At 54.1% G+C, this 26522-nt stretch overlaps 7 protein-coding genes across 7 annotated transcripts; 5 read left to right on the forward strand and 2 right to left on the reverse strand.

Moving 5' to 3' along the window:
* Nucleotides 1-5992: 5992 nt before the first annotated feature.
* Nucleotides 5993-7137, forward strand: IWZ02DRAFT_372598 (uncharacterized protein; the record flags this gene model as incomplete). The annotated part of the gene is made up of 4 exons (XM_066764647.1): nucleotides 5993-6151; nucleotides 6287-6513; nucleotides 6580-6910; nucleotides 6964-7137. The coding sequence occupies 4 exons, from the start codon at nucleotides 5993-5995 to the stop codon at nucleotides 7135-7137; spliced, it is 891 nt and encodes a 296-aa protein (XP_066625276.1).
* An 819-nt stretch (nucleotides 7138-7956) lies between these two features.
* Nucleotides 7957-10321, forward strand: IWZ02DRAFT_430809 (uncharacterized protein; the record flags this gene model as incomplete). The annotated part of the gene is made up of 2 exons (XM_066766107.1): nucleotides 7957-9814; nucleotides 9879-10321. 2 exons carry the CDS (start codon nucleotides 7957-7959, stop codon nucleotides 10319-10321), a joined length of 2301 nt encoding a protein of 766 aa, XP_066625277.1.
* A 1053-nt stretch (nucleotides 10322-11374) lies between these two features.
* On the reverse strand, nucleotides 11375-12168 carry IWZ02DRAFT_373040 (uncharacterized protein; the record flags this gene model as incomplete). The annotated part of the gene is made up of 2 exons (XM_066764678.1): nucleotides 11375-11613; nucleotides 11730-12168. 2 exons carry the CDS (start codon nucleotides 12166-12168, stop codon nucleotides 11375-11377), a joined length of 678 nt encoding a protein of 225 aa, XP_066625278.1.
* Nucleotides 12169-12701: 533 nt separating this feature from the next.
* Nucleotides 12702-14095, forward strand: IWZ02DRAFT_444454 (uncharacterized protein). The gene has a single exon (XM_066767106.1). It carries the CDS (start codon nucleotides 13093-13095, stop codon nucleotides 13873-13875), a length of 783 nt encoding a protein of 260 aa, XP_066625279.1. The 5' UTR covers nucleotides 12702-13092; the 3' UTR covers nucleotides 13876-14095.
* A 219-nt stretch (nucleotides 14096-14314) lies between these two features.
* IWZ02DRAFT_444455 (uncharacterized protein) lies at nucleotides 14315-16320 on the forward strand. Its single transcript, XM_066767107.1, has 2 exons — nucleotides 14315-14487; nucleotides 14545-16320. The coding sequence occupies exons 1-2, from the start codon at nucleotides 14479-14481 to the stop codon at nucleotides 16120-16122; spliced, it is 1587 nt and encodes a 528-aa protein (XP_066625280.1). The 5' UTR covers nucleotides 14315-14478; the 3' UTR covers nucleotides 16123-16320.
* Nucleotides 16321-17416: 1096 nt separating this feature from the next.
* IWZ02DRAFT_430812 (uncharacterized protein) lies at nucleotides 17417-18906 on the forward strand (the record flags this gene model as incomplete). The annotated part of the gene is made up of 2 exons (XM_066766108.1): nucleotides 17417-17602; nucleotides 17653-18906. The coding sequence occupies 2 exons, from the start codon at nucleotides 17417-17419 to the stop codon at nucleotides 18904-18906; spliced, it is 1440 nt and encodes a 479-aa protein (XP_066625281.1).
* A 4831-nt stretch (nucleotides 18907-23737) lies between these two features.
* Nucleotides 23738-25778, reverse strand: IWZ02DRAFT_181776 (uncharacterized protein). Its single transcript, XM_066762303.1, has 2 exons — nucleotides 25600-25778; nucleotides 23738-25530 (listed from the first exon to the last, which is right to left on the reverse strand). The coding sequence occupies exons 1-2, from the start codon at nucleotides 25717-25719 to the stop codon at nucleotides 23827-23829; spliced, it is 1824 nt and encodes a 607-aa protein (XP_066625282.1). The 5' UTR covers nucleotides 25720-25778; the 3' UTR covers nucleotides 23738-23826.
* Nucleotides 25779-26522: the final 744 nt, after the last annotated feature.

Below are 26522 nucleotides of genomic sequence, written 5' to 3' on the forward strand. Positions count from 1 at the left end.
CGTTGCGGATAGCTCACCGAAGAACGAACACGACGTCGACGATGAGATCGATGCATTGCATTACTTTAGTGCATGTTGATCCAGTGAGTGGTGGCCTGATTGAGATCAGATCGAATCAAGATCAGATTTGGATTTCCCCCCCCACCCCCCCCCCCCCCCCCCTTTCCTCTGAGAGAATGGTGTGATGTACACTTCTTGGATAGGTGAGACAGTTCCTCGTGACTGCTGGCCCAGCCCAAGTGAAGTAGAGTAGAGGAGGAGGAGGAGGAGGAGGAGGAGGAGGAGGAGGAGGAGGAGGAGCTGGTGGGTAGACTGACCAACGAACGGGTGTCTTGCGTCAGTGTGTCGGAAATTTGGACATGTGGCGCGCGCATCACCACGCGCGATGTGATGCGTGCGTGCGGCGTGCGGAACGATTCTTTTGCGGGGGTTTCAGAAAAATGTTGGTTTCTTGTTTCATGAGGCCCTTTGGTGCCTAGACGATGGCGTTGTTGGTCCGGGGGAAAGAGGAGTAGAGTGGAGAGGGGAGTTAGGCTGGGACCTGCTACTTGATATCTTCTTACCTTCAATACGCATCAAGTTGATCGATTTGTTTCTTCTTTGCCGATTGGGCGATGGATTGTTGCTGCAGGTCAACAAGTAGATCCAGAATTGTCTGCCCAGAAGGAGCATGAGCGTGTGGGAAAAAATCGTTTTGAAATGAGAGATGCGTGGATAGGAAAACATACAGTAGTAAGTACATCGGATTAAGTTGCCTTCTCCTGTCCCTACTCACCTCGCCTCCTCACCTCTCCCCATACTGCCATAACAAAGGTGACAGATACCACAGCAGCACGCGCCGCGTTTACTCGCTCATATTTCTTACCCTGACGCCGGTCTCAAACAAACTCACACGCGCTCCTCACTCACACACTCAATCTTCCCAACCCGGCAGGCTGTCAGCAATACATACAGCAGACACAGTACCTAGATACACAACAGGTACCCAACAGGTACCCAACACCAACACCACCAGGAGCCAGCTCCGCGCCCTGCCCTGCCCTGCCCTGCCAGTCCGCCAGCCCTACACACTCACTAGCGCCCGCGCGTGCGTGCGTGCATGTCATGAACACGCGCAAAGCAAACGCCTGCCCGCGCGCGGGCGGAACAGCGGTGCTGGCTCCGTGCCGCGCAAGGCACAGGTAGAAAGACAGACAGACGGGTGGAAGGGTGGAAGCGAAGAGAGAGAGGGAGAGGGAGGGAGGGGAGAGGGTTTGGTTGGTGGGGCAGGGTGCTGAGGTTGCAGGGGTAGGTGGGTGGTTGCTCGCGTGGGGTTAGGTGCGTGGGTGTGAGAGCGCGCGCGCGGATGGATGATATGTCAGCAGGCAGGGAGGCATGCATGCATGCATGCATGCAAGGGTTTGAGGAGCAACAATGGAGGACACACAAACGCACATGCGTGCGTGGGTTGGGTTAGGTTGGATCGGTTCGGATAGGGAAGGGAAAAGAAGAGGCAGAGAGATGGCGATGATGATGGGTGAGGGGAAGAGGAGGCACCAAGCCAGGTACATTACTTTGTATCCTATGAAGTGATCAGCGAGGAAGAGAGGGGAGAGGAGAGTAGAGTTTGACGCCACCACCTAACTCATGGTCGAGGCATGCTATGGTTGGGTTTGAGTGCCTTCCTGGCCCCTAATCTGCTGGGCCAGCGGGCGATACAGAGGAAGGGGGATGGAGGAGGTGTTGTCGTTTGCCTGCTGTTACCAAGAAGGTCACTGGTGGCGGAGTGAAAGGCAGGGTAAGACAGGATAAATTAAGCGAACCGACGCAACTATGTACCTGTTTGTTTAGTAGATGTGCGATAGAGTTGGATTCGAGGTTGCTTGGCTCGGCAGCCTGCCTGTCCATTCGGTGGGCGAGCAAAATGGGTTGTGTGTTCTGTAGCAGGACAGGGGAATGGCAAGGAGTGAGTGAGAGCGGGTAGTCTGTCCGCATTGCTGGGTTGGAAGCGGCGCCGGCACGCACGGGACGTCTGCTGTCGCTGCGGTGCGATGCGCGACGCGGGAGTGGGATGGAGGGACGGGAGGAGAGTTTGAACTGTCAGCTCGTCGACGGTGTGGGGGCCAAAGGTGGGGGAAGAGCGGTGATTGCTAATGGTGTCGCTTTGTTGGCATATTTGCAGTCCAAGTCGTATTTACGCACTTGAGGATATTTCTGTCCTAGACAGCCTTCAGGTGTTGCTTGATTTGACGTCGAACCCTGAGTCTCCGCATCTCGCCTCTACGGACACCCTTAGCATCAACGAACCAACCAACGTCACTTACGAGAATCACAGCTTTATGCTCCGCCAGCTCTTCCGCCCTTGACTTATCTCTCTAACCTCCTACCGACACCCCGGCCTTCCAAAGGAGCGCAAATTTGGCGCCGTGAGCTAACTTCCTGGTCGAACACGCTTGGCCCAGACCTCGATCACTCACCGGAGCTCAGTCTCCAGATTGGCTTGGTCGAAAAGGGGCTGGTCAATGAACGGGCGAGAAAGGCTTTCGCAGATGATGATGATGATGATGATGATGGTGGTCAATGGTTGCTCCAGCGCTGCGATACAGCCCAGCCAGAGCCTGGGTCGGGCATATGTGGGCACACATTGTTGTTGAGTATTCGCTGCATGCATACCGTGTCTGGGCGGTACAGGCAAGTAAGCGTGGCCATCCCCGTTGATGCAGCCCGGGGTAAACGGCGACCGAGGCGAGCGGGAGGGCGGCTGTCTCACTGGAGTTGGTTAAAGAGCGGGCAGCAAAGGCCAGGGCATGGCTGCGAGCGATGTGCCATGTTGGGAAGGTGATGAAGGTGATTGAAATTCAAATGCGTTGCTCAAGTTTTTCACCTGAGGGTTAGGGCCGAGCGGGGTATGATTGTTGAGATTTCGCTGAGTTGGATTAGGAAAGAGCCAGCCTCAGAGCTGAGCCGACGATAGCTGAGTTGCTCAAATATTCGTCGTGCATAGTTGTGTGTCACTGTCGTTATCATTAGTTTAGTCAACCTGCAGTCGCGAAAAGTCCGAGGAAAGAAAGAAGGAGTGCACAAGATGTCACTGTTTCAAGGATGCTTGAGAAATAGAGGGCAGGGTTTGCAACCCGTACCTCAGTCGGAAGACGGGTTTGGTACAGATGCAAGTGTTGATCATTTTACAGTTTGCTGAGTTGCACTGCTCAAGGCTCCGTACGAGACTTGGCTATGATGTCGACTCTCTTGATTAAGTCAGCAGTGAGGGGAAGCTCGGGTCAAGGTTTGGGAGCCTTCTCAGTCCTGGTGGTAGATCACACTTGGTTATTAGCTTTTAAATGACGTGGTTCGAGGCAATCAAGAGCACAGCCGTGTTGGGTGGCCGAAAGTGACGAGATACTCGAGTGCCAGAGCTGGCGCCTTGGAGCCGTAGCAAAGGCAGTCGTTGTAAGTCTCAAGCCATTGACCTCATATCCTCTTGGTTTAGTATTAGACTGTCGAAGGTGGGAAGGTTGAAGCGGAATAAAGCTGGAGGAAAAGCTCGTCGGAAACAGGATAACGGCTCAAACCAATGATTCTTTATACTCAGTCCCCTGACCCTTGCTACTGCAGGGTCCACGGGTGGCGGTTGATGGCGTCGATCCTTTTGCCTCCTGGGTTGAGCGGCCCGAGGGCTCAGGCAAGTGGAAGCGGACCATGGATCAGTACAGAAGTGTGGATTACGGGCGGACGGCTTCCCTTTGGCCAAGAAAAGCAACGAAACAAGCGTGTCGTTTTCCATCGCATGCTGTGCAGAGAGATCTCGCTGAAGACGAATCAAAAGCGTAAGCTGCCACGGATTTTTATTACACCCGAGGGGAGGAGGGGCGCGCCTTGGTCTAGAAGCGGGAAAGCTGGATACTTGGAGGAGGCGGGACAGCGTTGGAAATTTGCCAATCATAGTTCATATGCATCACCGCACGAAGCATGCAATGAATGCAGCACCTGTGTGTTTGACAAGCTTGAAAGGATCGCGCGGAAAAGACGGGAGACGCAACCTTGAGTCTCAAAGAAGGTCTTCCAACTTCGGCTTGCCGATAGTGCAGGAGGTCTGTCCGTCTCCACAATTCTGAAGACAGATATCTGTAGTTTGTCCTTTTCCTGGGTTCTTCAGTGGTGCCTTGTCAGCGGGGTTTCAATAGACTATGGGTCTTCGCCAATTTCACCATATCTTAGTTCCGTAAAAAAGCGAGATTAATACAAAGTAAATTGTTAAAGCTTCACTGTGGCAGGAGTCTCGCGGAATTGCTGTATCAAGTTAAGAAGTAGTGCAGCGTTCCGCAAAAACATGGGCCATCAAGTACAATCGCCTGGGGGAGGCCGTGGGGCGTACTGTACCAACCAGCGCTCAAACGCGCGCGTACTGTAGCTCCCGCATCGAAGTCGATAGCCTACCGCGATCTCGTCCCGAGGATCTCCTAGAAAAGCTTGAAAGCGGCGCCCAAATTTGCAGCCAATGAAGTCGAAGATTCGACCTCAGGGTCCCAACGATGCAGTTTATTTTGCTTTGCGCATGTGCCGAGTTGAGAAGACCATGGCATTGTAGTAATCGGAGACGCGTCCAACGTTGTCAAAGGTGTGGCCTTTGCTTTTCTGATGGAATACCAGTAGTGGTACTCGTTGCCGAGGCCTAGAGACCGTGTCGTCGCTGCGAAGAGGGGTTGAGCAGCGAGCGACAGTGATGCCATTGTGCCATTTGAACGGGAAGCGAGTTGTCAACCAAAAGAGCTGTGTCACTTTTAGCAAGGATGTAGAGAAATAGAGTTTGACTTGCCCATAATAACACGCACGAAACGAGGCACAACTACGGTCCGCACCCAAAAAAGTTGCACCGCCATGATTTACCTCGGCAACGAGAGGAAAAAGGCAGCCCAGCGGCAGGAAACAGCGACGGCATTTAGCTGCTCGTGTCCATCACGCGGTCCACAGGATTCGGCTGGCTTTGGACAAGTTTGCGCCGTCTAATATGGAAAGAAATGGGCGAGCGTCACGACAGCCACCTCAGCGCCGTGTGATTCTTCTGATGCGGCGTGCCTCTGCACAGGGCTTGAGGTGAGGTGGTAGGTCCGGGTGGTCGACGGCGGCGGTCACGTGGGAGGTGCAATGCGATAGGAACCTTGATGGACCGGGAGAGGAGAACGAACGGGCACAGCACAGCACAGCACAGCACAGCACAGCACAGCACAGTATACAATCCATTACAGTACAACAGACCTGAGATAGATGGAGTGCTAGGCACTGGAGGGAATATTGGGGCAGCAGCCATGATGCAGCATTGCGGCAAGTGGTCCGCCCCCGGCTGTCGTGTTGCCCTTCTCGAAGCCTCAGGTTGGCGGCCATTGGTTGTTTCAGCTGACACCGTCATGTCCTCTTCCAACTCCCGACTCTCTCTCACTTGACAGTCACAACCACGTACGCGCCTACTAGGTAGCCTTGCTATCTACCTTCCACCGACCACCGACCATTTTCCACCTACCAGGCGCCTTCTTGTGCCGTCGTTCCAGCTGGTCTCCACTGGTCAGGTCGAGGCCATGAGGTCACCGTGGCCGCCGCACCGATAGGCAATGTTTCGACAAAAGCAACGCCTCAGGGCCTGTTCTTGTGTCAAGGGAAGCGAAGCGTGGCTTGTTCTCGCGACCAAACAAATAAACCCTCTGCCCAGCACTCACATGCCGATGACCACACGATTCAGCTTTCCGTCCATCTCGAGTAAGTTGCCGCTCCACCTACAAATAACCTCTTGGCCCCCCTTTCGCGCGCTGTGTTTTGCAGTCATATGCATTTGGGTTGTCGTATTGTCGCTTTTGGCTGCTGATCTCATACTACCAGGCTACCAACTGCCCTTTTCATTCCAGGAAGACCACGCCCAGGGCCTTTCAACATAAATCGCCGCCTTCCTTTCTCTCTCCGATACTCCCCAACCACCCCCCCCACCTCCCCGGTGCCTGAGATTCTTTGGCCTTTGTAAAATATGGCCCATCTTACTTCCCTTCCTTCCGAGCTTTTGCTGCACATCCTGAGCTATCTTCCAATAAAATCATTGCTAGCCTTTTCGGAATCCAGTCGCATGGCTTACATCCTGGCCTCTTCCAGCCTGCAGACCTTGTCCTTGGGCATATATCCGAATCGCGTTTCTTCATTAATCAGCCAACTTTCCAGCTCGAGCCCGACTGCGTCGCCATTTTCCCGCAGCGCCAGGAGCAGTCTTCATGAAAGCGCCATTGTGACCTCGGGAGAAACTTCGACTTTCAGTCTATTCAACGAGACCAACACCATCGCCCACGTTATCCCCAAAGCTTCTGAGCACCGGCCCAACACGCTCTTGACCTTTCACACGGCTTTGACCTCTTCCATTCTCTCGCGCTATTCCGTTTCCATGCGAAATCTAGAGCTGTCGGTTTGGGCGCTTACACCTCCGATTGCCGATGCCCTCGCCAGTCTAAAGAACGTCCGCCGTCTGAGCCTGCGCGTCGAAGATCCCTTTGGTCGTGGGTTCCTGCGCAGATGGATCATTAATTGGGGAAACACAACTGATGATGAGGACATTTCCCCGCGAAGCTCGCCCAGCTTTTTCCGCGCGATGCCTGAAGCGGCAAGCGGCACGGAATGGAACAAATTCGCAGATGCTTGGGGTCGGCTGGACACGCTTCGGCTTATGGGCGCCGGCATAAGCGACTGGCAGCTGTGCAGAATCCTTGAGCGGAATCCGGGACTGAAAGAATTGTGGCTAAAGAAGTGCCCAGACGTCGGACATGATTTGCTCAAGTACATGGCTGAAGAGTGGGACGGAAGGCTGGCCTTGGACGCGTTGAGTTTGATTGAGTGCGACGCGGCGGTGGAGATTGATGAGGAAGCCATGGAATACATTGGGGAGTTGACAAACCTCAAGGTAGGCGCACCAGCCCTGAAGATGGCCAAACTGCTGATTCTAACCATTGATAGCACCTTTCGCTCCTTGGCTGCAGAGGAGTGTCGAATGACGCCGTTGCTCGACTGAATCACGACTTTTGGCACATACCAACCATCGAACTTCCTCATGCGGCCGAGCCAGGGCTTGTTCCGGCTGTGATCGAGGTCGACCCGGCATATGGTGACGACGACTCACTCTGGTGGTGATGCTTTCCATTGTGTTGCTTGGACACCATTTCGATCTTTTTGCACGGGATGGGGAACGGAAACCTCTGACCGCTCGATGTTATCTTCCAGTGTTCTGCAGTACTGAACGCCGCACCAGCGCAGTAACTTGAACCTCGAGACTGTTGTGTCGTCTTTCGCGATCGGACAGATTCTGAAGACTTCAGGTCGGTCGGACGACCGGGAAATCTGTTGCTCGCGTTCCGTCAAGGTTGCCGAACGCTGCATTTCGACGCTCTTCGAGCCCATGAGCGGAACCCAATGGCGAATGTCTGGTCAGCGTAACCTCGGATGATCATCTAGGCTCTAACCAGAGTCCCACACTGGCGACGAATTTGGAACAGATGTTGAGGAGACAGCCCGGACCTTTGCCAAGATTGGCACGAGGATTTGAAGCGGGCTTGCGATACTGGATTCGACGGTTGTCGCGATTTTTTTGTAGCACTGGATAGCGAATCAATTGCTGACTGCAGTGGAATTTACTGTGATATTTCTTGGAAAGGAGGCTGTGGGTGGTCGAAGGGGTAAAGGCCCAATTCACTTCGGACGATGTGAAGTGAGACCTCGACTTCACTTTGACCTCAAGCGAAGGTTGCAACGCCCACCGGCGCAAATCTGCTGAATCTTCAGCTATAACACTATTGAGCTCTATTCAGCCTCATCCTCCCTTCTGCTTCCACCCACGTTCACAAATCCAAACTCAACACCACGCCTTTGACGTCGCCGCTGTCCCCTTCAAGGTACGCCTCGCTCTCATCGCCTCGCTCAACACCACTCCGTCTACGCATTTGAGCTTTCAGGATGCCTGAGCTTCACGCTTTCCCTTCCCACCAGCTGCCGAGTCTGCCAGACCCTCCCTCTGAGGAGTTTTTCCGCGACCACAAGCGTATGCCTTTGGACTGCTGCCGCGACATCATTTACTCGACCGCCCGCGAGATTGACGAGATTGAAGATGCCGTCCCAATCTTCAAGCTCTCGCGCAACAAGAACCCTCACGTCGACCTGCTCAAGTTTTCTCTCGACAACGTTCTGATCAATGGCACCGACGACGCCGGCGAGCTCGAGGACCAGTTTGACGAGCTTCACCTCTTCGAAGACGTCTTCTACGTCACAGCTGTCAAGATCTACAACCTCTACTCAGACCTCAAGATCCGGTTTGCCAACGGCTTCATCAAGTACAACACGCCCATGGTGACGGGCATCACGGCGGCGAGCATGCTCGACCTGCTTTGGATGCGCTGGGGCGCCATGTTCGACCTCGAGGTGCTGGCGACGCTCAACTTTGCCGTGCGCAAGGAACACCTGTTCGCCTTCAAGACGAAGCACAATGCCGAAGTCTTCCTGCGCAGCAAGCGCTTCAAGAGCCGCTACACCAGGCCGACCATCAACGTCTCGATCCGCCGCGCCCTCAACCGCTACGCCTTCAACGAGAATGAGCTTGGCCCTAGGATTCCTGGCCTGCACAAGCTCACCGAATTCAATCCCGCCGCGCTCGCCGCTCACGTCCAGCAGAAGAACAGCGCTGCCCTTGCTGCCTGGGACCATGGGAAGGAAATTCTCGAGCACGCCAGCGACTCGCCTGCACTTGCCAGCCGCCACGACTCGATACTGGAGGCTCCCAAATCGCAGAGCGTCAGCACCATCAACGCAACGAACGAAAGGCCCCTTGGCGCCTACGACTTTTCCGAGCGCGGCAGCGCGTCGCCAGATGGACCGTCCACCTTCAGCAAGCCCAACTACTTCTTGGCCGGCAATGACAGGATGGACGTGGATCAAAACGCACAAGAGGAGAAGGAGGAGGAATACGAGGATGAGGCGATGGACGTGGACCATGGTGCCTTCACGGATACCGAATCGACCCAGGACGACATCGAGAGCGACATGGACTTTGTCCTGCAGCCGACCACGTACGGCGGCAACAACACCATCATCACCACTCTGGCCGCCACTACCACCACTGCTCCTGTGCAGATGAGCATCAACCACGCCATCGCGGCCAAGAAGCTCAATGTCGTCGAGAAGCTCAAGGAGATTGCTGGCCCGAAAAGGCAGCACCAGCACGCAGGTGTCTACAAGTCCAAGGCCGCCATCCGCAAGGAGAACTTCATCAAGAAGGCCAAGCTCGAGCTGGCCCTGAAGAAAGCGCGCCACTCTTCCCTGGACAGCAGCAGCCTGCCGTCGCCGCTGTTCAAGAAGAGCCCGGGCGCCACGGTGCCAAATTCATCGACGACGACGACGACAACGACGACAACAACGCGGCCGAAGATGCAGCTGCTGGCGCCGACCATCTACGGGCAGGACAACGACACGGACGACATGAGCATCTACGGCGGCCTCACCTTCGGCAACAACGCCTTCGCCGCCGCCGCCGCCGCCGCCGCCTCCGACGACGACGACACGTCCAATCCCAAGCCGGCGATCATCCACCGCAGCCGCTCGCCCGTCATGATCCTGCCCTCGACGACGGCGCAGCAGCACCTGCACGACCAGCAGCACAACGCGGGCCGGCTGGAGCGGCACCGCGGGCGCGCGCTGCTCAAGCTCGAGGGCAAGCTGCAGCCCGACGTCGACATGAAGGCGTGGAACTACCGCGACACGTGCGGCTGCGACGACGACTGCCAATGCGCCTACTGGTGCCGCAAGGAGCCTTGGCACATGTGTGCGTGCCAGCGGCCTGCTGCCCGCGTACGCGTCACGAAGCACATTGATGACGACGCCCTCAGCGTTGCGAGCACCATTCACGAGGAGCTGTGGGCGTCGTGGGAGAGGGAGACGGGCAGGAAGAAGTGGTGGTGATGGGAGAGTGGCAGTTTGGCTTGTGGGATCGTCAACTTGGACACCAAGAGCAAGAGCAGGAGGAGGAGGAGGAGGAGGGGGAGGAGGAGGAAAGCTTGGTGTTGCTGCCGTTGGCCTTGATGACGACGACGACGACGATGATGATGATGATGCGTTGGACGTAGGAAGCTTCGATCTGGCGCCTTCTTATCCCCCCTTGACTTCTGAACAACAGCTTTTCAAACGTTTGGCGATGGACGACTACACCCCCGGTTTGACGCACAGCAGCAGCACTGGTTTGAATCTGGCCGTCATTGGCGCTGGCTGCAATCATCTGGCCTTCTCCTCACTTGACAACGTACGTCTCTCGCACGTCGTGCCGAGTGGTTGATTGCCAGCAACGCCGACGACTTCCACTCGCTTGTACAATACCAACACAGCAATGGCAAACGAAAAACGATTGACGAAAACGACATGGATGGTGGGGGGGGGGGAAAGGTACGGATTCGGTAACCTTTCGGCGGAGACTTTGAGTCCGCGGAGCACCCGGGACACGGGCATGCATAGACGCAGGCGTTAGCACGGAGTAATTTTGCCTCTTTCGGTTTTTCGTGTGTAGTCTTCCTTTTTTAGTACCGTTCTAACAATGCTTCTCTTCTGACTTTTCGGGTACTATACGCTCCCGCTGCTTGATTGAAAACCAACGGTCCACCATTACGCGGCGCAGGAGGAACGGAAACTGTTGCCTCTTAAATCACGATCCAGGTGATTCCTTTTTTGACACAAGCTACGCACCAAGAGAAAACGGGATACGAGGATAGAATCCACGTCGGATCGGGGAGGAGGGAGCCGTTTATTAAACAGCGGTTGCCGTCACGATACCATCTCGATTGCTTCTGCATGTAGTTTCGCGGTCCAGGGATGGCGCGCAGACGCGGAGGGCGGCTGGACGATGCAGATGTTGGTGTGTTATCAGTGGGAGAATTTTAGGCAACGAGTTGCATCATAGTAAGACGCTTTGTGGTAACGTAGTAAAGTATCTTTTGATAAATCGGTGGTACTCCAGCGCGAACGTGTTTGGCAAGTTCGCAGACTTTGGCTCGGAAAATCTTTCGCAGTTCTACGGATGATGATGATGTCAGTCAACCCTCAAACTATTTAGCTGAAGAGATTGTGCAGATGCTGTGTCCAGTGATTATGCAAACACACGTTCATGCAGTGAAAGAACCATGTCAGGATTGGGGGGAGTTCTTACACCTACTCTCCAATCGAGAAATTTTGACACGTTTAGTCAGCTCTTCTTCCTGGAATTTGGAAAAGCTCGATGTAGGTCAAGCGTTTTCGGACTTAGGCGGATCTCGGTACCAATGAAAGCAAGTGTCGAGGCCGAGCTCCGACTCCCCGATGTCAATGTGTCGGAGAAGATGCCAGCCAACCTTGTTTTCTATAGAAACTGTATTGTTCCGCGCTTGTCAGCAGGAATTAGGTAGCCGAGAGAGGGTGGTGCATCTTTCGAGGCCGTCGGTGCTGCTGTTGACATCGTGTTCCCTGATGGGGATACCGAAGGTGATCCCTCCGAGCTGGACTTGGAGCTGTCTTGAGGTTCTCGAGATTCGGCTGAAATTGCCCTTCTGCGCTTGCGCGACTGCCATGAACGTTCATCTCCTTCTATTTCCTCAAGTGCTAGGATAGGAGTTAGCTAAAAATCCTGACGATCGAGCCATAGACACAGAGCACAAGCAAATGACTTCTTGCTTGACCCAGCGGAGTTGGAAAATCGACAAACAAGGTCAACCAACCTTCTTTCCAATCTCTGTCGCTTTCTTCGCTGCCCGTGCCCAATAAGCCTTCGACATCTACCTCTTCTCCCTTTTGTACTTTTTCGAAGACCTCCCTCAGCAGCGCGATCTTTGCATCTGCCTTCCTACTGTAGTCGGCCATGCTATTGCGCAGCAGCAACAAATTGATGGCGTTGCTTCCCATCATCAAGCCAAAAACTATGAAGATGGTTGCTGGATTTCGCCAAATGAGGCGCAACCTCTCCCATCGTGACAGTCGAGAAGATAGAGGACGGGAGCCGTAGCGAAAAGGTTTTGGGACGAGGTTATGCCAGAGAGAAGGTTGGACGACGCGCGGAAAGGACTCGGTCGCGGCGTGTCTAGCGGCGCAGAGACATGGATGAACCGTTTGCCATTGCAGCCGTGATGGTCTTGGGGTAAAGCTGAGAAGCAGGCGCATGGAAACCGAGAGATTGGCGCGCCTCATAGTTTGCGTACGAGGCTGATGGGCACAGGCAGTGTTGATGGTGGAGGTCGCTTGCGGTTAGGATGAAGTTCAGAGCACTCCTTAGTCAGCAGGGCGGCACCGATGCACTGGAACCCTGTTCGCTTCTTGGGCCAATCATGAGGCAGTAGGTCCGAGGGTTACTCGGTCGGAAGAAGGTGACAAAATAGGCACTTGAATGGCGACCGGCATATCGTGATTGCCGCGGAAAATGTTGCATTATGCAGTACGAGAAACTGTCGTCCGTGTCCTGTGCTGATTTCGAAGTTGCAAGAAGCGCAAGTCCGAAAGTCTGACACGGTGAGCACAGAGACAAGTGCGACACCTTTGATCCCCAACATCATGGGGCGGTGAGGGGTGTTTATCGCCGGATGCTCCGAGAGGTGGATGAGTTGTCTGGGTCCCGTCGGCGCTTTTCAAAGGATGCTGAGGTGCGGTGACGTGCATCCGACGTCACAGTCAACCATTTAGAAGAGCAGTTGGAACTATGTGAGCTAATGGCCTCTAGAGCTCAGTCTGGCATTTCACTATCAGCTTCCGTGTCTACATGTACCTGGCCGTGCTTGTGCCTCATTCGCAGGAGCTTGTCGGGGGTAACTGTCATCATCTCGGTGAACCAACTTTCCAGAACTCTCCACATGGACCATCATCCAATTACACTGCAACCACCGTGCAATAAGCAATCATCATTATCATCATCATCATCATCATCGTGTACCCACAATTCGTTTTGCATTGAGACGCACACACTCGCCTTGCGACCCCGCCGCCTACCTGCCGCCCTGGATTTTTATCTTTCAAGTACCCAGTCACTGCCCCGCGCTTCACCGCACCACAGCACCCCGCCACCCCTCCGACCTTCGACCACCCTTTGACACCATGGGCAAGCCGCCGAATCTGTTCTCGTTCCCCGACTCGGACGAGCTCGCAAGGAGCCTACGTCTCTACGTCCTCGACGCTCAGAACCAGGCTTTTGAGCGCCACAACACCTTTCGTGTAGCCGTCTCGGGCGGTTCGCTTCCCAAGGTTCTCGCCAAGGCCCTTATCTCCCCCGGCGAAGGCGTCTGCGATTTTTCCAAATGGCACATCTTCTTCGCCGATGAGCGCGCCGTTCCCCTCGACCATGAGGACAGCAACTACGGCCTCTTGAAGGCCGAGCTGCTTGACAAGATTCCCGCCGAAATGGGCCAGCCCACCGTCTATCCCATCGACACAAAGTACCTCGACGACGTTCAAGAAATGGCCGATCAGTACGAGCAGACACTTGTCAAGGCCTTTGCCGCTCGCGACAGCGTCAAGATTCCCATGTTCGATCTCATCCTGCTAGGCTGCGGCCCCGACGGCCACACTTGCTCGCTCTTCCCCGGCCACGCTCTGCTCCGCGCAACCGAGGCGTGGGTCCTCCCCATCAGCGATTCACCCAAGCCCCCACCGAAGCGCATCACTCTCTCCCTTCCTGTTGCCTCGCACGGTATCAAGATTGGCTTCGTCGCAACCGGCAGCGGCAAGAAGGACATTATGAGGCAGATTTTCGACACGGAAGAAGGACGCGCGCTTCCATGCGGACTGATCAACTCGAACGCGCAAGAGAGAGTGACGTGGCTCACCGACTACCCGGCTGTCGAAGGCGTAACGTTCCCGGTGAGACGAGGAAGCTTGTAACAGAGGGCCGCTAGAAACCAGGGCTTGACGAACCTTTACACATTCAGCTGCGTACGAAGCCTCGCTTCTTGTTCAATGGGATATCCATGGCGTCTTCTGCACAGCGATTGGGTTGTTTTTATGACTCGAACGTCATGGCTTGTGTACTAGAATCCGACGTCTATTCAGTTGAGGTGGTAATGACATTGAATTTGCGTTCCTCATGCGCATTCCTGCACTCTTGTCGCCCGCGAAGCTGGTGAAGTCATTGAATGAAATGTTAAACAAAGCGTTCCAGGGTCAATGGAACGACATGTGCACCCATGCATCCCTTTTAGACACCGAGGGAACTTCAATTTGGAGGTGACTGACGCGTCTGGGCTGCAGAGAGGGTGAATCACGTGATTGACCGCTCACAACCCAACCACGGGGACGTTCCGACAAAGGAACCAGATTCCATCCGCGTCTCAACACCACCCAGGCACTAGACACTAGATTTCACCATTGCCGCATCTGAGCACCTTGGCCCCTTGCCCCGGTCTAACCAAGCCTGCTACCTGCTCTCACACACCTCGTGCAACACCTCAGCAATGGCATACGAGGTATTGATTTTCAAATTCCAAAATGACACCCGTACGTACCGCTGAGCTACCCAACTTCTAGAGCCCTCTCTCACCTGTGAGACTACAGCACCCTGAATCAGACAAGCGCGCTGCCAATGCATCACCGTCGCGCCTACCCACGCTCTCGAGCAGACTACCACGGCCGCCGACATCGCAGGTAAACAAAGAGAATGAGCCACAAAAACGACGGTTGGGGCCAGCACCTCGGGCAACGACTACAAAATCAACAGCCGGAGAATCTGCGCAGGAAGCGCGCAATGCCACATTTCAAGGACATGGCCGACTTGGGAGTCGGACGCAAAGCACCAAGACGAAACCGGCCTCTGTCAGGCAAGCCCATGACCCCCAGAAGTCGACCACAGCTCCACCTGCTGCGGCGCCAGGCTTGACACGAAGGCCAACTGTTACGGGAAATGACCTATCGCGCTCGACCGATCTAAAAGGTCCGACCTTGAGGACGAGAGCGACTATGAATCCTGACAGAACGCACACCAACTCGGAATCTGTGAATGACAGAATTGTGGGCCAGGGAAACCAACCTGGCACAATGGCATCCGGTGCCTCACTGAACGCCTCTGCGCAGCAGAAAGCGCGGGTATCGTCGCGCTCGAGAGCTGCGACGACGTCAGATTCTCCTTCCGAGCGGACCAACCTGCAGCCACCCATCGTGTCGGCAGGTTCCAAAGTTGGAAGCCCTGACAAGAAGAGCGCAAACAGTTCGGCGCAGGTCCACACGCGGTCAAAGTCTGAATATGCGGCTACTCGATTGCAGACTGGCCGTTCTACCGCCAAAACCCCGCCGGCAATCGAGAAAGATCCCACTCAGAACATGAAGCCAACTTTTTCGACCCTTCAACAGCATTATTCACCCAAAAAGACAACCGAACCTCGAAAAGCAACCTTGGATATTCTCAAAGCATCTGCCAAACCTAGTCCCGATGACGACCTGGCGCTAAACGTCTTCGCCATGCAAACGGAGCTTTTGCAGCTGTACACTTTACGCGAGAGCTCAAGAAACACCCAAGCGCAATGGGCCACCAGTGCGGAGCGTGCCTTGCGTATCCAGTTTTATGAAGTGGCAACTGCGTACCATTCAATGCGCAAGAACGAAGGCGAGGTTCAAGAATTGGTCAATCTACAGGCCTTGCAAGAGTGGAGCAGTGGAAGCGCGAATTTGGGTCTTGCTGAGAACGTTCAACTACTTGGCCCTGTTCTCAACGAACTACGAGCACTGACCGACTCGGGAGGACGGTACACGCGACTGGTTCACGAATTTGAGCAATGGGTTGCATATGTCGAAGCAGTGTGGTCGCAACGAGAAGCAAAGCAGGCTTTTGAGGTGGCAGATGGATTGGGAGAGGAGTGGAAGTCCGAGGTCAACAGTTTGATCCGCAAGGTGTCGTTGTTGGCGCGGGAGATGGAGCGCATTGTGGAGCCAAGGAGTGGAAGCAGCATTGCTGCCATGGTCAGCCAATGTCGTTCTCTCGTTCAAGGCATGTCCAAGGAGCTGCAAACCATGAGGCGCGTCGAGGTAGACGTTGCAAAGCGGGAGGCAGCGCACGTAGAGACGGGCCTCGAGAGCATCGCAACCGCGTCATTGAACAGCGACGTTGAAGCTTTGCGAGCAGCATGGCTGTCAGTCTGAAGACCGAGTAAGCGAGGTACATACCTTAGCTACCTACCGAGGCAATGCGATGACGGGCTCGCACGATCCCAGAACCTTACCAGTAGGAGCCCAAGAGTTGTGCTCATGTAATCTTGATGCCTCAGTGGATGCCAAGGCGCAGGATGAATAAGCGCGGGATTGTGCCTAATACCATGTACCCAATACCATTTACTCCCTTCCTCGCTCCCTCATGGATCTGTTACTTGCCCGCAGCCACCCGCCTCTTCCGCTCGATAATCCTTTTGTAATTGAGTCCATCTAGGATACCTCCCAGAAGCTGCTCACAGCTTTGCAAACTCTCTTCCGGCCGCTCCCGCTTGGAGAACTACCAATCCTCTCTGCAGGCCTGCATCGTCCTCGAGTCAGCCCCAGCTGTTTGTCGTCCTATGCGCCCTGACGCGCCATTCCCGATCATATATGTTTCGTTTCGGCGCTTGTGCCCAACCTCACTCCGGCTTGGCCACACTCGTCCATTGGCGGTTTTCTTTTGTTAGCAGCTGTCTCCTCTCTCAGCGCTCCAATTCTGCGCCAACAATTACGACTGGGGGCAGCTGATTGGCCTTGGTTCCATGGACTGCAACGACCGTCTCACATCGTGGCCACACGTATTGCTCAACCACTTGGCACATCTCGCCTTCTGACCAGGCCTCAATCCCATCCAAACTGCGCATGGCGGCCTTTCGAGGCCTGCCCCTGAGCACATAGGCCGGCGGCACTCATGGATCCTGTCTCGCGATGGAGGAGGCCGTGGGAAGAGGGACCTTCTGCTCCTCCAACAGGTTCAAATCAGCCAAGTTTGCATCCAATCAACAGAACAACCGGGCATGAAAGTCCACAACTCATACCTTCGGAGGCTGGAAATTCAAGCACTCAATCCATTGTGGTCTCCTCACCAGTTTCGGCACGACCTGGACCAAGTCAGTGGAAGGAAGAGCCATCCACTCAATATTGCTATACCTCCATGTCGGACAATACACCGCGTCACGTGCGCAACCAGGACCATTTCCATGCGGAGTCGCCACAACACAAGAGGCGACGGGTCGAGTACGACCCGAGACATGCTCCTGCTGCGAGAGAGGGATTCGGCTATCAAGTGCCACATCTCAGCCACGTACAGCAAGCTCATGGTATTATATCAATCCCTTTGTGCCCCGCAAAAACTCCCAGTCACACTCACACGTTCAATGAAGAATGCTGAGAAGTTCTGCTCCAAGGGTTTGTAAAAGGGTCCTCCGCACACGACTCTGGATTCCGCCCGCCAGTGTCGCCTCAAATGACCATGAATCGGACAGCGTCATTTGGGACAGCCCAGCTGAGCGCTGAGCGCCCTTGTTGTGATTCATCTTGCCGAGGTAGGGCGTGTCAGAAACGTCGGGCCATGTTGTCAGAAATCTTGCTTCTCATCCAAGATATCAACGGCAAGATCAACCAGCATGCCAATCCGTCACATCCTGGCATAGTAAGACTGCGCTGCCAACTACATGATACTTTGAAGTTGACCGTGTCCAGACACCACAAAAGGCACCTCGGCTAGCTCTAGATGACGGATTGGCATTTGCCTTGGAGACACTTCGTGTAAGCGCTGGTACCCTACACAGGCTGGCAAAACCCCCGGAACCTGAACCCGAGACGCGCCCTCCAACGTTGAGCAATGCTGCAGCTTTGGATGAGCTAAGGAATGAAATGAAGCTGAGGGCTGAGCAAATAAACCTTGATCAAAGGTCTGCAGCTGCTCAACCACCTTCAAGCGTAGGACATGACCCCTTCCGTACCAATCTTCATCCCAGCCCTCATGAAGTTCGGCGACGAAGTTCTTCGGTTGTTGGAGATACCACATCGCCACATGCATCCCCGACGATGGCTTCTTATCCATATTCGGGTCCTGCGGCGGCAAAAACCTCGCCGCCTGCCCCCACTCACCAGTCGTCAAGGATGCTTCCTTCCCCAACTTCAAGCCATGTCCCGCCGCCTTCAACAATCCAGTCCTTCCCTTCGCCGCCGCCGTCTTTGTCACAGCCTCAGTCGTCTGCTCATTTAGCCCATCTAGCTGAGCTGCAGCACCAGATATCACTCAAAACCCTCGCCCTTCAAACGCTCCGGCAAGAATATGACGCCCTACTTGCGAAGCTTGATCGCCAGCGGACCAAATGTTCAGCGCTCGAAAAGAAGTTCACTGTCTCGGACGTGGAACTCAACGCTCTCACTATTGACAAGGAGGAACTCGAGGCCAAGACACAGGCATTGGAACAGCAAATTGAAGAATTTCGGGAATCAAGGGACGAGGCACGTCGAAGTGAAGTAAGGACAAGTGCGCAATACCGGACAATTGTGGAAATGGCGAGCAGATTGCAGAAAGCGGCAGCGGAAGAAAGAAGAGCTTGGGCACTTGAACGAGAAGCTCTCGCACGAGCTGCAAGAGGAGAACAATCTTTGTGGCCTGGGGAACAAACAACGGAGAAATCCAACACGGTTGATACGCCAGCCGAAGCTGTCATCTTTCCACACCCATTAGACCACAAAACTGGCCCAGCAGGGACGCCCAGTCAATCAGATATCGCCAAAGATATCCAGAGTGCGTCAACCCAAGTCATTGAGGCTTTGCGCGTGGAGGTTGCTCAACTGCGCTCCCGCAGCCAAAATTTGGAGGCTGCGCTACAAAAGTTGCAGGTGGAAATGGAAACTTTGAGAACGGCAGCTTGCACGATCACCGAAGCTCAAACAAGGATGGAGGAAGCAGCGCGGGAAGCTCTTCGCGTTGCCTGACAAATATATCAGCCTCTACGACCCATGACTCCACACGAAGGGGCCAGTTTGGCAGTCCTCTGACTAGCGGCCTTTTGACCCGTATCCAACGCCAAATCATCGAACGACACAGTATTGATACCCGGACGATCAGTCGCGATAAATGGTCTCTTGGCGTTCGGTTTTTGAAATCCTTCTATTACAATTTAGCGCTACTTCTTTTCGCGGGTCTGGGAAGACGGATGCACAACTATATTGATGATACTCTACTGAACTAAAGCGCTTGCTGCTCTCAAAATGTGCCAAAAAATTTCGGCAATGAAGACTCAGGGACGAGGTCAAATATCGCCCTTCGAAGCAGCCATCATGCAACTGTGGACATTGCCGCTCGATAAGCCCATGGTCGAACGCGCCTTCCACATACTCTAGACAGGGAAAGGAACGTAAAGAGTGCAAAACCAACGGCTTGCAAGCGAACACCAAGGTTTCGAAGGAAAATGCCGATCCCCGCTCATCGTGTAGCCATTCACATCATGCGGTAACCCAGGCGACTGGATGCTGGAACAGCGGGCGCGGGTGCCTCTGACTTGTGGGCGCTGAGCCAGCTGCGTCAACGACGTATCCTTGATGACATGCTTCGCCCTCGGCCGAACCCCTGAGCTTATAACCATTAGTAAACGGACAAAGTTGGTATGGTTTTCTCATCATCTTGGACTTTCAAAACGAGCCCCACTGAAAAAGCTGTACTCATTACGGCGGGAGGTGCTCACGCGACGACCTTCCCTTTGCGACGCTGGACACCAAGGGTCACTTCGAAGGTGAAGTCGGCTTCCATTCTCTTGATGTATCCTGACTAGATAGGCGACATGTGAGTAAGCGTCAGAATCGTCACTCGCTCCGCCGCGCTCCTGGCTATCACCATAAAACCTCGAAGATACCCAACGTCAACGGCACTCAGACTTCGACACGAAACAGACTGCCTTCCCAGCCGATGTAGATGCATACTTGACTGCTGCTGCTGATTAACGGCCTAACAAAATGAAGAGAGAAGTCGCTAGAATCGCGGAGCTTGGGAAAGCAAAATTACCGATTCCGCTCACGTCCGGTTGGCGAGCTGACCGAATGTCCACAGGTGCAGAGGCCGCAGGCAGACCAATTGGAGGTTTGGAAGCGGAAAGGCAAAGCTCAGGGAGATTTCAGGCAGACATTGCTTGCCCATGTGTGCTGCACGCAGGAACTCTGCTTTGCTCACCAATGCCTCTGCGGTTTTTTTTTTTTTTTTTTTTTTTCTCTTTTTTCTGCCATTTGCTCGCTCAGTCACTCTGCGCGATGCTATTTTTCAAACCACCTTGTCGACTGATCGCGCGTCCATTTTTTCTCATTCACTCCTTCACTTAAGTCGCTGGCTCTGGAGCCGTGACGCGGCACCGCGAAGGTCGTCAAGTTAAGCGCTGCCACATCCGCCGCCCAGCCAGTCTGTTGATGCCTGGATCGCCAAATCAGTTTCGGTTCCTTGTTCCCCTTTTCGAAACTGAACGAGAAGTCCACCCGCGCTGCCCTCACGAGCGATGGTTCCCGGACGGAGACGGGGAGACGGACTGGACCGACCCCCTCTGCGCTTGGTTCTTGTCCGAAGCCGCGCCCTAGTCGGCATGGTGAGCCACGCCGTCCGTCGTAAACAGTACGGTGTACTTGCACCGGCATTCCCGCGTTTGACCGTCGGCCCCACCAGGCAGCCGTCAAGCATCCTCACTGCATGGGCAATGGTCCTATCATGGGCGTGCTCGATTGCCGTGAATTGAGGGCCAAGGACTAAAGGTATATGAGCTGACGCATTGACAAAATATACGTGCGGCACAAAACAGTGTTTCATCAAAATATAAACAGTGTCTCAAAATGGTGACGGCTGTGAATGCTCCAAGAGGTGACAGCTAAGACTCCAGCTGACCATCGAGACGCCTGCTTAAGTTAATGTCCGTCTAAGTGGCCGACTGTCGACCCTATTTGCGGAACGCTTTGCTAAAAGAAAGCTCAATGAAGAAGGTAGTCTACTTCCCGTGGCATAACCCTACACCAGTCGACCAACGGGAAGAAGACGTGATAGTCGCCAAGGCGCGTGACGATGAGCGGAAATGGAAAATAGGAAGTGATTCCACCTACCATTCCGGCCGTCTCCATTTGTCAGACTACCTCCTTCAGCTCTTTCATCGGCCTCTTTCCCTGCGTCAATCTCCATTTGCGAGCTTGTTCAAGGTCCCTCGTTGGCCCAATGCGAGACAGCTGTCGCCCGCCGCCACCCGGAACCATGGAGGTAAGACGTGAAGGCCGTCGACATTGGTGTCGTTGTGACATAAAAAGAAAAGCCTCAGTCCTGGTTGCATGGCCGCTTCTATCGTACTCGTATTTGCACCGACGAAGTGTTGAGTACACAGCAAGCGCGAGGAGCCACGATGGTGGGCTGTCCGTTCTTATTCCAGGAGCTGTCTACAGTATCACAGGAGGCGCAAGTGGTGGCATGGAGACGAAAACGCCGTTTTGATGAACGGCTAAGCGGCCGTTTTGTTCGTTCTTTCGCATTGTGGCCATGCGCTCTCCTCATTCCGGTTGCCATCTGGTGAGCTACCCGTCCCGGCCAGAAACCTGGCGCTGGACAGGTTACCCGCTTTAGCGAAAGACAGATGCTGACCGACTGAGTTGTTACGTGCTTCTGCGGTCCCGGTATGCGGGTTGCGGGCCCGAGTGTGATCGAGCTGTCGGAAAATGGTTGCGAACGAGACGGCAGTCGCAGGCAGTAGGCCAACACAGCAGGACAACACAGCAGGAGAGGCAGCTTAAAAGGCATCGCTCTGGCGACTTGTGCTTTTGAAGTGAATCAAAGGATCCGGACGACGTCTGCCATAGCCAATCACGCTCGCCGTGTGCTTTGTGTTCTAGAGGGCTGGGATACGTCATGGGGTCGGGGAGATATTCGACGCGCGTTCGTTTTTCGCTCGTACTCCATGGCACGTCGTTGACGGGATGGGAGAGCGCGTTGCCAAATAGTTGGCCAAGCATTACGATACCTGGTGACTGTCTCGTTTCATCATTACGGCGGCGTATTGTTGCGAACATGCCTTGACGCGGCACGCCTAGCCTTACGAGTAGGACTAGGACTGCACAGACTCATGGCGCTTTTCTTGTGATGGAGCGGGAAGAGAGTGAGTAAGGGAAGAGACGGATATGTCGTTTTGCGTGGCTGGTTCCCGCCTGACCATGTCTTATTCCCGAGCGCAGGTGCAACATCAGCGAGAGATGAGACTGATGGTTCCTTGACTTTTGATGCAACGTAGATTGGCTGCGGTTTCCGGGCGACGGGAGAACCGACGGACGGACGGTTCGGATGCGGTCTGTGATGGGGGTTTCTCGTTTCTGATTGGAGGGGAATTCTCCGTTGCCTGCGTTTGGCGGCTAGGATTCCGCGCTTGCTGGGATTCAGCTAAATGTGGTATCTGTTGTTTGACTTCGTCGTTGCGTCTGAGAAGACCAAAAGCTTCGAAGGACAGGAAGGTGGGATCATTGCTGTTGATTTTCGTCTATTTGGTCCGGACGGAGAGCGGAAGATGCGTGACGCGGGGAAAGTTGTCGCCAGTTACTAGCTCGGCGTCCTTTCAAATTTTTAAAGTAGGGCGGATATTTCGAGTACCTCGTAATGCTCGGAGTTACCGACAGCTATGCAGGACTTCAACGTCTATCCTGAGCATGTCCGAAGGACGCAAAGCGTACCTGCATTCGTGCTATCGAGCCAAGCCTAATGGCTGAGGGGCCGGGTTGGAGTCGGGAGCCATATTCCATGGCGAAGCTTATGCGCTAAAGCATGATGAAGTGCTATCTTCTCTTAATGTTTGTTTCCAACTGCGGGGCAGAATCATGGACTGCTAGGTCACCGTTCCGGACCTCATACACTATATTACTTTGTAGAGGCCCTCGATTTTGCAATTCTATTCTGCAGCGTCAACACTAATAACTAAACTTTACGATGATCTGATTTTAAGGTCGTGCCTAGGATAGGGGCACCCGTCCTGAAGAAAGCATTACTGAGGTTGTAGGAGCACTTCGCCGCCGCTGTCTTTGCAAAGCCAAGCTTCGGTTCGGCAGAGAACGTGCGTCGAATCTCCATCACGCGAAGGTAAATAATTCGATCCAGGGATTCTCCTTTGAGGCGCTCGAAAGCTTGGCTCACAGCCAAGAGTGAGCGTACTCGGACACCCGGCTGGGCAAGCTTGACAACAAATTCCACAGGTGAATAGGAATCGAAAACGGGGATGTCCTGGCGGGATGTTACGAACGGCTTTCGTGTGTCAGGACGCGAAGAGACGCGATTTCGACATGGGACAGGCTTGTGGAAGGGACAGGTCGTTCCTAACTTCAAAGATGTGGATCGGCCGAAGGCGAAGTCTCTTCCACTTAGGAAACCTACGGGGAGGTGGTGATAAAGCCTGGACAAGACGGCCGCGCAGATGCAAGAATGAGGCGGTGTGGTTGCTTCGGCTCTATCGTGCCGGGTGATTGCTTAATAGTTAGGCTTTTTGCGTGCAGCTGGCTTGTGCTTCTTGCCCCTTGAGCAACCTTAATGTCGTAGGCGTGGAGACGGGGATTGCGGATGTCAAAGCGGAGAAGGTTCCGCCCGCTGCGGAGGCTGAATTTTACTAAAAGCAGCCCTACGATTGGACTTGCAACTTCCGGCAGCCGTTTTGCTTTCATAATGCTGCCCATTGTTGTGATCATGCTTACACTTTGCCTTCCTAATGCCGTTTGTTCGGCAGTCTGTCGTCCCGGGATGCGCTCTGAAACCTCCCAACACCAAATAGTAGTCTCATCAGCAATCTGACCGTGGTCAAGTTGCGGAGTTAGATCTGGGCCCACATTCACAGTTGCGGATTCGGAGCTGTCTCAGTATTCAGTCTAACTTTCCCGGGTGGTTTCCCAGACACAGCGTGGACACATGCACATGCCGCCCAATGCTCCTTCAGCCCATTCTCTCCGTTCTTTTGCTGGCAGATCGATGTCACAGTAGTGACTGAAGACCTCGTCTCCACGATTGAGTCCCGCCTCCGCCCGCTCTTTCCTTCCTTTCCACTGCACCCGCTCTTCCCGGGCCCAGAGCCGCATGTTGCCATCCCAGTCCCACTTTACGTTTGGATCGCACGAATGGTTGGCAAGACACCACAGCGGATGCACGGCGCCAACATCGGGTTTGCCGTCCCGCCCTTGACGCGCTGAAGCAGTTCCCCTGAACTTGGCGTACAGAGTGTTGAGTACCCAAAAATCGTATTTGTCCAAGGTGAAAACGTTGAGATCCATCTTTTCCAACATGTGAAGAGGAGTCAGGACATTGGCGGAAAAGCTGAAGGGAAGCGTGCGGGAAGCGCCACCGAAAGCGTCGATATGAAGCCCCGGCTCACAGGACCCGATCTTTGTGTCTTTATCGGACGGGAACGAGTAGTCGCCCCAGATGAACTTCAGCTCATGCAGGTCTAGAGGATGGACATCTTGGGCCTCGGCCATGGCGAGAGCACGTAGGAGCAGGAGAGAGTACAGTGCATCGGCAGCTTCGGCAGCAGGGGCGTCTTTGGCAATTGCCTCAACATCATTACCGCACAATGCGGTGTGATAAGAGTCTTGCGCGAGGTCGTGACAATCCTGGCTGCAAAACACGATGTCGTCGCATTCCATGCAGAAGACGCAGTCTGTGGCCTTGGGTCCGTGGAGGTCAGGGAGCGCTGTGCCACAGGCATCGCAGTAGGCGTCGTGAAGCCTGGCGTTGGCTGTAAGCAAAGACTTCTCGTCCAGGATCAACTCGCCGGGAGAAACATCTTCTTTAACAAAAACACCAAGTTGCTTCATTGTTGCAGGGTTGGATTTGGATTCCGCGTTCCCAATCAACTCGGATGTGAGAAAAGGTAATTCTGTTACTCTGGCCTCCAATTTTGGCGCAACTCGCCGTATTTGCTCATTCAAGAGTGCCAAAGAGTCTTCGGAATACCTATCAGGTTCGTGATCGTTCCATGGATACAGCTCGCGGCGGACCATCGTTCGGTCAGGATAGTCTTCGACTGTGTAGTCGTCCCGAGTGCTGAGATCAATGCCACAAGCGGCAAAATGTGATCTGATATTGTCAAGGACAGAATCTTGAATTGTGCGGAGATGGTCATTTTCCGGATTCGCCTTGAGTCCTCGCTGACAGAATTCATGCGCGCTTTTGAGACAGCCACAAGACAGCAGGTTCGCTGCCAAGCAGGTATACGCAGCACCAGTCATGACGTTTTCAATCCATGGACGCAGCTCTTCCTCTTTGACACTTGCGCCTTCAGGCTGTTGGTCTTCTGCACCACCAGCGCGCCGCCGCAACATCTCTTGTGCGGCCGTCTCCCACGCGTCGTCATGATACTCACCCGACTCGTCGAGCACCTCATCCACCAGTAACAGAGCTTTGTATGCCTCGCCAGCTGCCAGATCTGGATATGCTAGAGTGCGATAGAGCTCAGCGACCTCGAGGCGAAGTGCGATGCTGTACGGAGATTGGGCTACATTGTCGCGCAGATCCGCGAGGCGATCGAGCAGAGCTTTTTTTGAGTCAGACTCGGGGCGAGGAGCCTGTGGAAAAGCCTACGAGAACATCTGCAAATTATCATTCACTGTGACCTCTTGGAGACAGCGGTTGGCAAGCCAACTTACCTGGGACTTGGCTGCGGTCTGCGCTGTGGATGGGGCAGTGACGGAGCGAGCGACGAGATCAAGTGCTTCTCGGATTTTCGAAAAACTCTGAAGGAAGGGAGAAGCCGCGGTCGTGTCCATTTTGCAAATGTTGATGACGACGCCGACACATGAAGTTGAAGAGCCTTCGTACGTTGTCGTTGTGGTTGGAAAATCTTTATCTAATCTGATCCGCGGACATGCATTAAGCGGCTTACACAACTGCCGTGTGCTTTGCCGTTTGGGCACATTGCACGGTTTTAAAAGTCAATGATTCTCGTCAGTTTCGAGACGTAAGATATCTAGATACGCAAGTGATTCGTCCGTGTCAAAAGGAGCCACAAGGGCAAAGTTTATGAGCTTAAACTTTCCTCGGAGCACGCAGAATTGAGTGCGTAAAAATCGCATCAGTAGGCGGCATGGAAGCCAAAAACCACTTCTCGTCCTATCACGACATTGAAAATTACGCCGCGACCCCTGCAATGCTATACAGTCACTCAAACCACAGTCCCAGTGCTCTAAATTATACGCGTATATTGTCTGCGTGCCTGATTCAACAACAAGCTACCTGGCTAACGCCAGACATACTCCATACCCACCCCTTGCATCTTGCGAACCACCTTGCGAACATGTACATCCTCCCCATAATATGACTTGGCAGTTTTGAGTCTTCTCAACAGATGCCGACCTCCAAAAAACACGGCTAAATTAAAAGCCGATAATGTCCACTCCGTCTGTTGCCGACGCCAGTGCCAACCTTACAAACCGAACCCAACCCGAGGCCAAGACGAAGGAAACAAATGGAAAGGGAATCAGGGACAAGTCGAAGACTTTTGTCTAACAGAATCGCCCGTGCCAATTGAAGAGTCAAGAAAGAGATTATGGAAAGTGTGAGAAACAAGGGG

The sequence above is a fragment of the Phyllosticta citriasiana genome (genome assembly GCF_038021145.1).
Source record: "Phyllosticta citriasiana strain CBS 120426 chromosome Unknown IWZ02scaffold_3, whole genome shotgun sequence".
Taxonomy (NCBI): Eukaryota; Fungi; Ascomycota; class Dothideomycetes; order Botryosphaeriales; family Phyllostictaceae; genus Phyllosticta; species Phyllosticta citriasiana.